Source organism: Bactrocera latifrons, unplaced genomic scaffold (assembly GCF_001853355.1).
Source record: "Bactrocera latifrons isolate USDA-ARS-PBARC rearing strain unplaced genomic scaffold, ASM185335v1 scaffold_86, whole genome shotgun sequence".
In the NCBI taxonomy this organism is placed as follows: Eukaryota; Metazoa; Arthropoda; class Insecta; order Diptera; family Tephritidae; genus Bactrocera; species Bactrocera latifrons.
Window position 1 is genome coordinate 62,321 of NW_017537556.1, and position 16,382 is coordinate 78,702.

The window sequence follows — 16,382 nt, forward strand, 5'->3', positions numbered from 1 at the left end:
GAAATCGGTTCACAACCACGCCTGAAATCTCGATTATCACTTTATCATGCGAGAGTATAAAATGTTCGGTGACACCCGAACTTAGCCCTTCCTTACTTGCTTTTTTAAGTCTTTTTTACTTTGCACCTTGCATTCAAAAATTATAACAATTTTTTGAAGTTCACAAGTGAATACTCATATAACTCCGTAAGAGGACAGCAGTAAACCGAGAGAGTTTCAAAAATCATAAGATATGTGACAAAAAAATCTATGTTAGAAATAAAAACGAAATTAGAAAAAAAAAATTATTTTAATTAATTGAATTAACAATAAAACATTAGTGCAGTTGCATATTTCTGGCATTTCTTAACGGCAGAATATTAAAAATATTGTACATAAAAATCTGCAAACAAACCCACAGTGCACCTCTTCTCAATATAACACTACACGTATGAAGCGTGTGCTTTCGCTCACAAATCGCCGAAGTCAGTTGAACAACAAATTCTGCCGACAAGCCAAAACGCAAGTTGCAGGAAAATAGAAAACAGAAAATACTTTATGTGGAAAAAGAAAAGGAAACTGTTTGCACTTTTTCTCTCAAAGCAAAAAAAAAAAAAAAACCTAAAACCAACACAGAGACACCGAATACCAGAAATGGAAAAAAGTCAGGAAAAAGTAGAAAACACAGCAGACGACCGAGTTTCGTAATTTATGTCCTGCAGGATATTGTTTTCGCTTTACAAGCGCTGCCAAACAATGTAGACGCTCGAGAGCATGTGTGCTGGCACAACAACAAGCGCACAAACACTTACTTTTAGCCTTTTGGCCAAGTGAGAGAAACCGGGCGCATAACAATTGTAAGAAGGAGTGAGCGAGTAAGTGAGTGGGAGAGAGGGCGCTGCAACAGCAAGCCACCTTACTTGTACCAACTTCGGCCATATTTTGTTTTGAAAAGTAATTAATTTCCGCCGCCCAACGCCCGCCAACAGCTGGCCGAAGCATAGTCGACACGCGCTCTCCTCTCCTCCTGCGCTCCCTCGCACGCTTCCATGCCAAAATATACACACATGTGCAAATTCATACATTCATATATGTATTAGGGAGATTGTGCGGTTTTTCGTGCGCACTCACACCAACACACACCACGCATACACTCTTGCATGGGGCGCAACGCTTCGGCGACCGCAGAAACAATATTCCTGTGTAATTGCCTGCTTGTGGATTGTGTTGTGTCCTTTTGCGATTTGCTGCCAACGACGCACACAACACAGCAACACCGACGGAAATAACAATAAGCACAACAAAAGCAACAACAACAACAACGAATGTGTGGTAAAACAATTGTCGGCTTAGGGCCAATCTTCTCGGCTTGCAACCAAATTTGCGCCTTATACGCCACGCTGTTGTTATTGTTGTTGTTTGTGTTGCATTTGCTGTTGCTGTTATTGTTATTGTTGTTTGTTACTACTGGCACTTTTATTGTTGATGTTGCTCTGCCATTGCAACATTTATTGTTATTCTTTGTCGGTTTCACCGCTGTCATTCTGATTGTACTTGTTGTTTTTGGGTTTGTATTTACAGTTTTCTTTTTTGTTTTTGCTCTGGCTTTTGTTTCAGCAGCAAGGCTGTCTGTCGGCTTTCGACTTTGCCCAAACAGCAAGACGAACGGCAGTTGTTGTCAAAGTTCATTGCAAGCAAACTTATTACACCGATGTAAGGACGCACGTGGGCAGGGCGGGACGTGCCGTGGGGCAGGCTAAAGGCACGTTTGGTTGGACAACAGAAAGCTGGTTGTTGTTTGCATGTTTGTCCAAACCATTTCAGCCTGCCAAAATGGTAGCCAAGCCAAGTCGACTTATGCGTTTAGGCCGGTGGCGCGCGGGCGGTGAACATTTTAAAGGCACTGTAGTGGGCAGCACTGTGTCGCCATATTTTTTGGTGTATTTAAATAAAATTTCAACCAGTTCTTATGTAAATGGAATTTCTTTACTAAATGTCATTGTATATAATTATTTATCATATTATATATTTACCGTTATCACAGGCATATTATGGGAAATTTCGGAAAATAAAGTTTGACAACTTAATAGCCAGTGATCACAATATCGTGTTCCTGTTATAGATCTATGAAATATTGTAGGTTCTATACAATTATGTATTATGGTATTTTAAGTAGAGTATATAGAATACTAAAATCCAAAAAAGATTCGAACAAATATACTAACTTATAGTTTAAAAATCTGCACATCTCAAGGCTGACAGTATAAACTACCTACATTATTAGTAAGCACTGAAAAAGGTTTAACCTGCGAAATCCCTACCCAAAATTAGTATTGGAATCCAATTGTCCTCCAATGCCTGTCTTAAGAGCTGACTAAAATCCAATATACACTATGTCTGTTATTTGACTTTCCTCGAAATTTCAGCACAGTCTTGTTAGAAACATCGCTATAATACTCAGCGTGAACTGATATTATAGAATTTGAATGATATTCCTTCTAATGAAAAGCCATTTGCAGCTCCAGCAACAAATGTCACTAGTCATTGAGTTTGATGGTTGCTTAACTGGTAAAAGCAACAGCTAAAAAGCCTGACGAGATCGGACCGGAGACCGAAATCTGCTATCTCAGTTATCCCTTGGAGTTCGCTCCAATCTGCTCACTAGGTTTGACCTGTTTGGAGTTTCGTGGTGGCTGTGGTTTAAACTTAAAGGTAGGTAGAATTGAAAATTCAGTACCGTGTGGAGTCCCTCAGCGACCGAGTGACGAACTCTTAGACAGCAAAAGTTTTAGGTCGGCTCTCGAGCTCGATCAAGGTGGTCTCCCTTCTACCTTATCATTTGGTACCAAATAATACGTGCTAAAAACGTGTATTATTTTAGGCGCTGATCAACGCATTTTATGTACTCACATAAAAACACAACAACTATGTGACATCCAATGAGAAATCCACAGTTTTCGTATTTGCACTCTATAAATAAGACGTCTATTTGGATCAAACATAGCTTCAAGTCGATTTATTGATAAATGAGGTCCAATTTTCAGTTCTTTTCGACCCATAAATCCCATCTTGTGAATTTACCATAGAATCTTGGAGAAAAAAACTAACCTAACAATCAGTAGAATACAAGTTTTTAATTATTCAGCAATATTTACTTTGTCGCCTTCAAAGTAATTCCCAACAAATTTAACAAACTTATGCCAACGGTTTTTCCAGTCCTCGAAGCACTTTTCATATACACTTTTTGGGCCGCTTCAGCGAATTTTGTTTAATCTCTTCGATCGACTGAAAACGGTTCCACGGAGCGGCAATTTTAGTTTAGATCGGTCACCATCTGTCCCTCCGGAACAAATGCTTGTTGCACCAAACCACGAATATTGAAAAAAGTAATGAGCATCAACTTGATTTTTGAACGGCTTTGGTGTGGTTTATTTAGTTTCGGCTCATTTTCTACACCTCCTTTCCGATGATTGTAGACTTGTTTGCATGTCAAACTCATAAGCTCATGTCTCAGCTGCAGTTATAATGCTCTTCATGAATGTGCGATCGAAATTCGACTGATCGAGCATTTCCTAAGAGATTTGGTTATGGTACCATTTTTGAAAAATAAACAAGTGTTATCGGAACGAGTCCAGCCAGAACGTGTTTGATACGAAAAGTATCCACCACAATTTATTGAAGGGGCTGCATAACGATTTACAAGCATCGCATCTTTCAAATTTTTAATATTTTCATCTGTTGAGGCGATCGAAGGTCGCCCAGAACGAGGCATGTCTTTATCTCTCTCATCTCTCGACCGTCTTTGAAGGCTTTTCTTCACTCTTAGGTTTGTATTTTTGATAAAACTGACTCACCGTAACCCTTTTCCAAGATATCCAACGATTTCGCATACGAGATTTGGTTAGAAATACAATATGTGAAACAAATTCTTAGTTTGAAGTGTTTACCCATTGTAAGAATCGCAACGCACTACTGAGGTGTACTTAATTAAAACTGATGCTGTAAACTAAGTTGCTGACGGATCGTGCTCATATTTGGCATAGATATCAAAGAAATTATCCCAACAAAAAATTTTCTCAATATTCTCAAATACATCTCAACAGTGTTTTCAATAAACATATTTGATTTGCAAGCTCATATTCATGAGTATCTTAATAGTATTTCAATAGTGTTTCAATAGCATCTCAAATGTTTTCTCAATAGCCTACTCAGCGCTTCATATTCACCATAACTACTCAACAGTTTTCACATAAATATGGCTGAGTTACAAAGAAATTTCAATAGTAATTCAACAGATTTTTCAAAAGTAACACAATAGTTTTCACACGCTTCATTCTTCCGAAAAAATGTATAACTTTTCCAAACAGTTGACAGGCTCATTAAACGACCCACTTGCATAAAGCAATGTATCCGCCTAACTAGATAAATCTTCCTCCTCCCCTTAATGCTTCACACACCAAAAAAAAAACTTTACAAGCACCAAATTACAACACCAACAAGTTTGCGTCACTTCCAAGCATATTGTGCCATTATTTAGCCACAAAAATTATAATCAATATTGGCGCAGCGTTAATAAGGTCTAGTGTAACCCACGACCATAAACTAAAAAAAAAAACTATAAAAATGCGAAAAAACAACAAAAAATTAATAAAGTTTATGAAAATTGCCAACTATCTACCACGTCAATGTGATTATGGCACCTAGCGAGTTGCATTTTGAGTGGAACGTGATTGGCGCACAGCTGCCAGCTGCCGGCTGCGCTTAAGCTCACCTACCACTGGGCCCTTGCATCACGGCTTGTGGCTTTTACAAGCAATATACGCTGCTGTTGATAATGAATTTCAGAAATTTTCGACTTATGCATGTACGTTGATTTTTTTTTTTTTTTTTTTTTGTTTTGTTTTTTGAAGAACTTGCCACATGCAACGTCAATACCGCCAATTGCTGCAATATAGTTGAAAGTTGGCCACGAATTTTTACCTCTGCACTTCGCCAACGGCATTTCTTGCATGTGTGTAATCCGGGCGCGCAATAACAATGTGCATGTGGGAGTGTATGCATGTGTATATATGGATGAGTGTTGATACGGCGACTGGTGTTTGTCGAGAGAGCCAACAAGAATTATGCGTTCAACTGAATTGGTCCCGGCGCTTATGTCAACGACAACGTCATTAAAGCCAAACAATGTCACACAAACAAATACATATATACAATATATGTATATATATACAATACAGCCACCCATACAAGTGCACGGTGTTGTGGCTTGTCAACTGCTCGTCATCGTCATAAGTCGCCGCTGCATGGATGGCAGCCATTCACCGCCATTGCGGTGGCCGCACATACGAAAACACAATAACACGCACATACACATACACATGCACGCCAGCTCATGCATGTGTGCATCAGCTATAGCGCTTTGCCGCGGCACTTGTTCGGCAATCAAGAATTTTCCAGCTTATAATGTAATAATTAAAAATAATGGCGGCCAATGACGCAGTGAAAGTTCGCCAGCCGCGCATCGTGACCGAGCAGCTGAGGTTTTGACACAAGCAACTTTGGCCACCGCATCAAAGTGCTTGTATATGTGTGCGTGTGCACATTGTTTATACAACTCATTGCCGTTCTCTCCCACTCATGCGCCACCATTTGCCTTTGCCTTCAGCTTTGGTTTCCACACATGACACCCGCGTCATAACTCAAAAATATGCAATGCCGGGTGAATGCCGCGGCGCGGGTGCGAAAGTGTGAAATAATTTTGGCTGCAAAAGTGCGAATTAGCAAAATTTTGCACACACTCAGTGTAACCCGTAAAAGTTTTGTCGATATAAAGTAGTTCGATGGCTTAAGTTTTGCAGGTTCGACGACTAAAATTCTTATTTTATTTTCTGTTTGGTAAATTTTGCGAAATTTCAGAAGGAAAGTTAATGTTTGTTAGCTCTCAGCTTATTTTAGATTTTATTTCAACTATATCTTTTACAAATTTGCTGGGATTCAATGTTTACATTGAAACAAATATTAATTCCGTTCCGACGCCAGTCGGCTCCAAGTTATCGGAACGGACCCGGACTTTTATCCGGCCAAGTATGAATGGTGTCAACTCGACACCATTCCTCGAAATTACTTCAGGAATGTTTTATGCCGTTTCAACAACAACAAAAACAAATCTTAAGTTGTCCCTAATAAGCGAAGAGGTTTCAGTATGAGACGTTTAAAACTACCTAAAAGAGGTGGTATTCTTATAAAAATACTATTTTGATAACTTAAGGGGTTTTGTCCGACGAAATTTTACACGCTAGCCAACCAGTTACTTTCTAATACCAGGGCTTAAGACAGTTAAAGACAAATCCTTTGTAAAGTCAGCCAGCAAACTAAACTGTAGTTAGATTTCATGTATCGACACAGTGTCTTAAACCCAATAGAAATTTGCTGGGAGGCTTTATTTCTACGCCCAGTAGTTCACCAGGCTGGTTGAAATTATACGATCCAAGCGGTTTAAGCCTTCATATATTTAAATGACAGTCATCAATATTGCGATAACATAATTCAGTCTCGTCTTCTTCGAAACAATCTCGACAAATGGTATCCTGGCTGGTTAAAATTATGAGATTCCAGCTTTTTCACTCTTTATCTCTTTAAGAGGCAGGCAAGAATTGTGTCAACATAATTCAGACTCGAAACAGCTTCGACAAATGGCATCCTGTAAGTATTTTAACCTCAAAGTGTCGACGTTGATTGCACAATGACCAGTGTGGCTCATTCAGCCATTATTCAACAAAATATTATGGAACTGACAGCTTTCGAAGAAGCCTTTTAACCGGTTTAAAAAAAATCCAACTTCAACAAGTCAATTCATGAAAAGTGGCCAATCGAACAAGCAACTAGCATAAATCAAATATAGTAGACAATGATATAGCAGTCGCCTTCCTTTCGACACTTCTTCGATCGTTTTTTTTTTTCATGACTAGAAAGGAGTTATAACCTATAACCGCAGAGGCAGTGTCTACGCCAATCAACAAAAAATGGGTTATAACACTTTACCGAAGTTTCAACCCACTCTGTTGTGTCGATGGCTGTGCTTTCACTTTCGAAAATGGCTTAGCAACAGACGCAGACATCTTCAGCTTTCATTTCCTTAGTTGCACCCGGATATCTCTATATACAAGACAACCTACTAACAAATACCCTATATTTACTGATATGTACTCGTATGGTATATGTAAACATGTCTGTCCGCCTAGTTGGTGTCATCTTAATGCATTAAATTGAATCCCGTCAACCCAATTAAATGCAGTGTGTTGCCACTTAACGCCTCCACTCGTAAATAGACATAAACAAAAACTAACTCAACAACTAACACAAAACCAACACAGCAATAACAACCAGCGTAAAACAACAACAAGCCAGCCATCATCGAATTGCTTTGAATAGTTGTGGTGTCAAATTGATTGCGGCGTTGTGTTAGTGGGGCCAAGGTGCATAACGAAAAGGTGGCAACTGCAATTGTCGCCCATGCAACAAAGTGTTTACTGGCAATTTGACAAATGAAAAAAAAAAAAAAGAGTGCAGCAAAATCGACATGAGTATAGCAGCGAGTTCAAAGGGGTTAATCAGTTTCAATTAATGCGCTGCAGCATAAGTGAGCAAAAGTAGAGGAAGAACCAGAAGATGCAGAGCTGCTGAGTGTGTATGTGATATTAGGCGATATATTATATATGTGGTAGTTAAGGAGATAGAATAAATTTGGAAAAATGGAGCTCTTTGCTAGGGGGGTGTTATAAAAAATTTCTGAAAAAAGTTACAAATTTATGATCACATTTTAAATTATTGATAAAGTTAATAAAATAATATTTAAATACTCGTTTAAACGAATTTTATTAATAAATATATATCACTAGAAAAAAGTGTAATAGATCATGGTCTACTACTATAAGCAAGAAATAGTAAGACTTTGTTCAGAAGTTTAAAATTCTTATTTTATTCTTCAAAATCTCAGCCGTCCCCCTCAAACTCATGCCACTTGGCCAAAATACATGTGTGGCAATTTTTTTTTTCCAATTCTCGAAATAGTTGGTGAAGTAAATTTCCGGAAAAGTCTTTAATAATCATAACGATTCATGTTTGATGTCTGCAATTGACTCAAAACGGTTACCCCGGAGCGGTCGTTTGAGTTTGCTGAATAGCCAGAAGTCACACGGAACTATACACGATATTGGTTGAAAATTTGTCGAAAAACACACGAAGAATCACTGCAATATACGACGGCGCATTATCGTTTTGCAAAAACCAAGAGTTGTCGGCCCATAATTCCGTCCTCTTTTTACGAATAGCTTTGCGCAAACGACGCATAGCAATCAAATGGTTGTTGAAAGTTTGACCGGTCGATAGGAGTTCGGAGTGCAGCACACCTCTATAATCGAAGAAAACTGTTAACATAACCCTAATTTTAGGCCAGCTTTGTTGTGATTTGTTCGACTTCGACTCACCTTTGCCACGATATTCGGCAGAGTGCTCGTCTGTTTCCTGCTCGTAAATACAGATCCAAGACTCATCGCCAATAATAATATGTTTCATGATATCCTGGTAGTTGGAAAGCATTGTTTCACAGGCATTATCCAATCGTGCTTTCACTTTTCTTGGGACCAAATGATCTTTCAAAGTAGTTTTCACCAATCCATCCGATATTTCAACAATGCTACTAAGATCTCTAACTGTCAATCGTCGATTCTGAAGCACCAATTCCTTTATTTTATTGACGTTCTGATCATCAATTGATGTTGATGGCCGTCCTGGACGTGTTTCGAAGTCAACACGTTCTCGACGCTCTTTGAATAATTTGTATCAATCCAAAATACTTGTTCGCGACAAACTATTATCACCGAAAGCCTTTTCCAAGAAATAAAAATATAAAAGGCTTCAAACGAGTGTCCAAAGAACTCGCTGATAAGATTGTTTTTACACTTTATTTGCCATCAATCTTTACAGCTCCTGTTAACTTAATTCTCCTTAAAGCTTCCAACTTCATCCTTATGTTCTCAAGCACATGCACATTGAGCATAAATTTCCTTTCATCATTATCCCTTTTCACAGCAAGTTTAATATACAAATACGAACACAAGCGTGGCTTTGCCAGTGTAATCGTGCCTATTTGTGTGTTTGCCTGTGTGTGTGTGTGTGTGTTGTCACTATTATTATGAAAATGCAAAATTCAATTTACATGCTTGTCCAGTCGATTTATTTCAATAATGTGTCCATTCAAAGCGCGCGCAAATACAATTCCAGGCCAACGCATAACAAAAACAACAAAAAGTAGTGGTGTGCAAAAAAATAGAAATGGAAGAAAAGCTTCACTAATACTCACCAGCAACCCAACTAATCCGACATCAACCCAAAGCAAAATCCACTCTACTCCCTTCACACACACACACACACACACTCATACCGTGTGAGAGAAAGAGATAAATTTGTACGTGCAACGTTGCGACATTTCGTCAAGTCGTCGGTCAGTTCCGTGGATGAGCTGATACGTTCGCAACCCACTCCAGCTCGAGCGCTCGCTTTGTGGGCCATTGATGCAAAATTCATCACGTCTGCAGAGACGATTATGTCTGAAGGATTTAATGTGCGAATATGGAAGATGTCCGTCTCGCTGTTGGTAAACGCCAGTCGGTGACGAAGGTGGTGCACAAAAAGATGGCAAACTATATAGATATATATGTATATGTATATAACTGAGTATGTTTGGAGGTAATGCCATGCAAATGCTGGGACGCTACCTTAAACTGTGGGTGGTAGTGGGTATAATATCACCTCACAAGGGCTTGTGTGCTTTCAGGCATCAGGAGCGGTTGACATAATCTAATGCAAAAAATGCATTTCAATGAAGTGGCCGCTTGAATTGAGTTTCATTCGGTGTGCTGACCGTTTACGTGCGACCCCAACATGCAGCATCGCCTCGGCGACACAATTCATTTATTTATTCTATTCTATTTTACTTTATTCGAATATATTTTTTCGTGTTTGCATTTTTCATCGGAAAAGTGCTATTTCATGTACCTGCTTCGCAAGTCAATTCAATAGCGATTCTTTAGCAAATGGCATTTTCGAATACTTATCTAGCAATTTGACATTTTTTCAACAGAATTTGTATGGTTCAGCAAAAAAAAATTATAAAATTGAATATGGTAATAATACGAGTATAAAGGAATACTCTGCTTAGTTTTTATTCATATGAAATGTGGATTTATTTCATTTTCGTATGTAAATGGTATAATATATATTTAATTTCTTTGTGTGATCACCTTTCAACGCTTGGCCTAAGGAAAGCCATGTTTTGGTGTTCTAATGAGAGATTAGAGGGTTCTTATGACAAATTTTCTTTAATTTCTTTCTGCATTTACTATCGTCTTCAAAGAAAGTTGGGCGATTTCAACTTCGTTACCTCAAAAATTTCCAAGTTCCGAAGGAAAATCCAAATACCGTTAAGAAATCATTGCTGTTTTCGAAGTGCCGATAATTCAATGAAAGCTTCTCATCTCATAATTCCATAAACAAATTCATAAATTCAGTACTTTCACAGTAACCGGAAGGGGTTGCACGAGTTTTTACGGGTAGTTTGAGAGAATTCTTGAGAACCGACTATGTTTTGAAAACCTGCGTAAATTGCATTAAGATCAGTTGAGTAGTTCGAGAGGAATCTTGACAACGGACTTTCAGAAGACAGTTGCTAGAAAAACGCGTTTAAAGTTTTAAGTGGTTATAGTTTAGATGAGCTCCAGCTCGAGACTCTTTTAGACCGTATCTCCGAAACGATTAGTTGGATTGTCTTGAGCAGTTAGGACAACGTTCTAGAGATGTTATGGAATTAAGCAACATCATAAAAAATTGATTTTTTGTAGTCGCGAAATACATGTAACCCCCAAACAGGCTAGGTGACAACCTAAAACCAAATTTTCGAGAATAAAGAAAACTAATTCAAATTCAAATTATTATTTTTTTTTTTTTGCGTATTTATAGATTTAAGAATACACATTATAATTGTTGAAAAAAATTAAAAATATTTTTCGAGTAACACGCGATGTCTGATAAACCACGGTCCACCACAGCTGTAATGATTCAGGCCTTCTCCGTGGCTAAAAAATAAATAAAAAATTATCTGCTAGGATATACTGTCCTATCCGGTGAAAAAACCTCAAAAATTGGCAAAAGGGCGGCGTTCTTACAAAACCTGGTAGATGCCCCCCAACAACTTGGATGATTTCGCAAGAGCTACTGTCATCATATAATCACATAGTGGTAAAATACACTAAAGTAAGAATTCTAGATGACATAGGGAAATGGTGCCGACGAAGGTTTTTTTCAAAAGTATCCTATCGGTACTTAGATTTTCTATCGGAACGTGGAAGTCTTCGAGGTTATTGAGTGTTGCACAACTTTCTATGGAGACAATAATAAATGCAAAAAGAAATTAAAAAAAAAGGCTTTTCTTAGGCCAAACGTTGGAAGGCCCTCACAATACATCATCATCCAACGATCTTCTTCATCATTTTATTTGGAAATATCTTAACAAACTTTATTCATCACTCCTTGGAAAGATTTTTTAAACCTTCTTGACTATGTTTGTCAGATTTGGTTTTTGTCTAAAAACAAAAGTGAACTGCTACATCAGTAAAAAGAACCTTTGATTTTGAAACAGAGAAGACGTTGGTTCTTCAAACAAAATGGATAAACCAAAAACTTAGAGTCCGTTGGCATTTTGTGCTTCGCAAAGGCGATAACTTTAAAGATATGTTATGTTGGCCCCTGAACCAAATAGACAAGAGGTAACGACATATAAGAAGAGAGTAAATATTCCGTAATCGGCTGAAAGAGTTAAATAAATAAAGATTTGGAACCTTGTTAAACCAATCCCAGACACTCCGCAACATCAAACAAAAAATAGGCTTTTAAACCGCTTCAAACCTTTAAGAGTACTTAACTCACCGGCCTTAATATTACAACAACAAATTAAACTTCCTTAAACGGTTTTTGGCAATTTAAAACCTCTAAGGCAAATAATAAAAAAACTAATTTTGAAAATCGCATGAAAACAAGATTTTCGAAGTAGATAAAAGTACTTGCAGCCTAACTCCTTAAACTTCATACGCTTGTTGTTAACTTCTATTACAAAAACAATCAAGACATAGAAAACTACTATCTATAACGCTTTTATCGAACAATCTGTCAACCAAAAACGAAATAGTGCAAAACTAAAAGGAAGCCAGTGAACTTTTGCGAGTTATTGAAAGAAAAGTGAAGTTAGTGAGACTCTTTACTCGCTGCAAAGGTCGGCGGGGCCAAAGCTGCACTCAATGCGCGGACGAGTCGCAAGCGTGTTTCAGCAGTTACGAACTCACACACAAATAGCAGTGGGGGAAAAAACGCTGAAGCCAAACACCTAGAAAGTCCAAACTCTAGATATCCACACCCTGCGCTGTTGACTCTAACAATTGTGCATTTTTCTTGCTATTTTCCTCAGCCAAGTTGATATTAAGTTAAGTTGGCGACGGCAAAGGCTCATGGCGGATGCTAAGGAATACAAAGCAACAAATGTTGGTGAAGGCCAAAGTGATCCGAACTCAAAAGGGTAAAGTTGGGGATTTGGGCGCGTTGGAAAACAATGAAAAGCGAGGAAGTTTCTGCAAGACAGACGCACACAAACACATAAATCCATATACCAAACTGGTGTAGGAATCAAATGCGCGTTGAAGGGAGCGTAGTACGCTTTGCGTTGAGTGAATGAAAATAATTTTATTCGGTTAGAAGTGAAACTATGCCAAGAATGTGCAATTAGTGAACGACGACGGTGACGCCAACGTCACAACCAAAACAGACAATGTGGAAGACGTACGCAGAGGTCAGAGCCGACGCATGAAGAACGCATTAGTCGAGAAGGGCGCTGAAGCCTGGTTAAGGCAAGTCAACGCGCAACTTTGTTTGCTGAGGGGGGGAGAGGAAGTGTTGTACGCGCAGCGCAAGAGTTCAGACAGCATTCACAGCGAAGCATTAACAGCAGCAAACAGAAGACAATGAATGGGAGCTTCAACGGCGAAGAAGCAAAGTGCCACAACAACAACAACAACAGCAAACTTGAACTGAACTTTTGCGAAAACATAGAAAATTATAGTGAAAACAATAGAATTGAAGGGCGCTGTGCGCCCAAGCAGCGTGCTGAGGTGACAGGACGAAGGCGGCCATTGAAGGACAACAGCAGTTGGCAAGTGGCAAGTGGCAAGCAGTGACGGCGACCAAAGCAAAGCAGTAAAGGGCGTAAAATAAAAGGGGACGCAAGCATAGTGTTCACCACAGCGCATTGTTGTTGTATTTTCGTTTGTGTCCCTGCCTGGCTGCCGCTGTGTCGCTCTCTATGTCTGTTCCTGTGCCGCTCCGTCTGTCTGTCTTCTGTCATTATTTTATTTATTATTATATGAGCGCGCCTTGTTGCTCCACTACTCGCTTGTTGCTATTGTTGTTGCTGCTGCTGCTGCTGCTGGTCGTTAGTGAATTGTGTAATATTGCGAGCTATGAATATTTTCGTTTACGCAAAGCGCCGAGTCCTCACCTCCCGGAGTGTTTGCGCTTCACTTTGTCTCTTTGTTGGTGCAAATTAATTTTGATTAAATTTATATTTGCTGCTGATGTTTTCATATCTTCATATATACGTATATATGTACATATATACCAAATTAAATGCGATTTCTGTTTAGGGTTGGAGGGCGTGACTTAGCGGCAAGTGCGCGGTGTCAAATTCAGTTCGCAAATACGCGAAGCGAATAAAGTGCAAGTGATGCCGTTATTTAGGGAAATGTTTAACTAAAGTTATTCGAATTCAAAAAAAAATATAGTAAAGCTTGAAATTAATCCAGATATGGATAGTCCCAGACGAAGTCAAGTCTGTAAAGAAAACTTTAAAATTTTCAAGGAAATCGGTGCAATGGAACTTGAGGAAACATTCGTATCGTTTTGAAAAAGACCGTTTCGAGAGAAACTAGTTTAATAGTTCAGTTTCATCTGACCAGTTTGGAACTTTTGGAACCTGAGAAAAAAGTATAGTTTTGAAAAAAAAAGTTTCAAAAAAACAAGTTTAAAGTTTCAGGTCCGTTCGACCAGTTTGGAACTTTCGCACTTAGAAACCTTGGTATCAATCCAAAGTGATATAGCTTTGCTATATGGGCTCTTAAAAAGCTCCAAGAAGATCCGAAATTTTCGAATCAAATTTTTTTCAGCGATGAGGTTCAGTTCTGGCTCAGTGGGTATGTAACCAAACAAAATTGATGCATAGCAACCGAAGAGCAACCGAAAGAGATTCAAGAGCTGCTATGTCATCTAGAAAAAAACAACGGTTTGGTGTGATTTTTGGGTCAGTGGAATCATCGATCCATATTTCTTCAAAATCCAGCAGTTGAGAACGTAACCGTCAATGGCGACTTTTACCACGCCATGATAACCGATTATGTGATGCCTGAAACGAAAACTTGTGGACATTTAGTTTCAAGAAGACGACGCAACTCACACATCTCATCAACCAATGTATTTATTGAGAGAACACTTCGGTGAGCAGATCATTTTACGTTTTGGGTCGATTGATTGGCCACAAAGATTGTGTGATATCACACCGTTAGACTCTTTTCTGTGAGGATGTGAAAAGCCAAAAGTCCATGCGGATAGTACCGCTTCGATTCCGGTATTAGAGTTGAAATGCTCGAACGATCCATTGAAAATTGGACTCAACAGATGGACCATCTGAGACTTAGTCTCCGCAGATATTTGAAAGAAGTAGTCTTCCAAAAGTAAATGCCAAAAAAATTTTCTTTCGAATGATAATCAACATTCCGCATTAAATTTGAAGTTTTTGTGTTTTTTCTTTACAAAAATAGGGAAGCTCGAAGTGGATCACTCTATATATATATAGAAATACTTTTAGCATTACTTTTATCTTTCCGAGCACGTTAAATCAGGCATTGAAGACTTGTCAGTCTAATAAACACATAAAATTAATTTAATGAAACCAACAGCTAATTTTTTCCCATAAAACTAATTACAGAAAACCAACATTATTAAACGCACATAATTTGCGAGGTCACTGTCATTGACATTAATTTCATTTTACTATGGAATGTACCAAAAAACACTGGATTAGCAAAAATATACTAACTTAAGTTTTAGATACCCACCAACAACTCCAAAGGGCTTAAACGTACTCACTTATTAAAGAGGAAGCTATAAAAAAGTAGAAAAAACTCTATTGCCATCATTAAGCTACTGAAATAAATAAATTATTTAGCAAATTAAGTTGAGCAAATATTTAATAAACGAATACTGACTATTGCAATTTATACTCGTATATAGTACTAACGTAATATACGTATAGTGTGTATATCTGTGACAATAGCTAGCAGTCGATTTAGAATCAAGCCGCAAGCCGTATACAATAATCAAATCTTTGCACAACAAGTACTCCAGCCTACAGTGGAATCCCTCTCGCATACTTCTTATTCTTATTAAGATTTATTTCACATGGCGAATACGCGTACAGAGTGTACTGATTTCTTCTGAATTTCATAGTTAATTTCCTGTAATTTATTTCATTCATGTCGCTCATTATGTATTCAATTTTTCCTCGCACAATTTCCTCAGTAGTTTTTCACGTTTTTCGCTTTCTTCCGTTTTGCAGGCCGAAATGAACTCATCGCTCGTTATATCAAGCTACGCACAGGCAAGACGAGAACACGAAAGCAAGTCAGCTCGCACATACAGGTGCTGGCCAGACGGAAATTGCGTGAGATTCAGGCGAAAATCAAAGTCGTAAGTCAAATTATAATATTTCTTGTTACATATTTTTATTTAAAAAAAAAAAAGTTTGCTTTACAACTGTTTAAGGGTTTCTTATTTTCTATGTTATTATATTGTTTTGAGTATTTTGACTGTCGCTTTTGTCAACCAAATTCATTTCGATTTTCCTTATTTTAAATGGATTTTATGAATTTTTATTTTTTATTACTTTTTTAATTCGTTTATGAAAAGCAAGGTTTATCTGATGTCCTTGAAGTGTTTAAAAAGCATAGAAAAATTAATTAAAATTAATTTAAGAGTTAACTCATAAGATATGCTTTTATACCAGATTAGATTTAGCTAAAAAGTTTATTTGAAACGAAAACCACTTACTTCGTAAATTAAATCTTAAAAATTAATTTTTAGGCATCATTAAGCGCTCGAAATTTTGAATACACGGCGTGAAACAAGTGCTGAGCAAACAGTTTTTTCATAATTCAAATTCATCATTAAAATTCACATACGAATACATCACAGTCATAAATTACAATTTTTTTTTATTTAATTTTTTTTAATATTTAAAAATTTTTTTT

General features: G+C 37.8%; 1 protein-coding gene across 3 annotated transcripts in view; it reads left to right on the plus strand.

Annotated features, from left to right (window-relative positions):
- The window catches only part of LOC108977233 (protein scalloped), a 67,655-nt gene that overhangs the window by 39,107 nt on the left and 12,166 nt on the right, over window positions 1-16,382 (plus strand). For all 3 annotated transcript variants that reach the window (XM_018946829.1, XM_018946830.1, XM_018946831.1), the window contains exon 4: window positions 15,692-15,822. In XM_018946829.1, coding sequence (XP_018802374.1) covers window positions 15,692-15,822 — 131 coding nt within the window. The remainder of the gene's footprint in view (window positions 1-15,691; window positions 15,823-16,382) is intronic.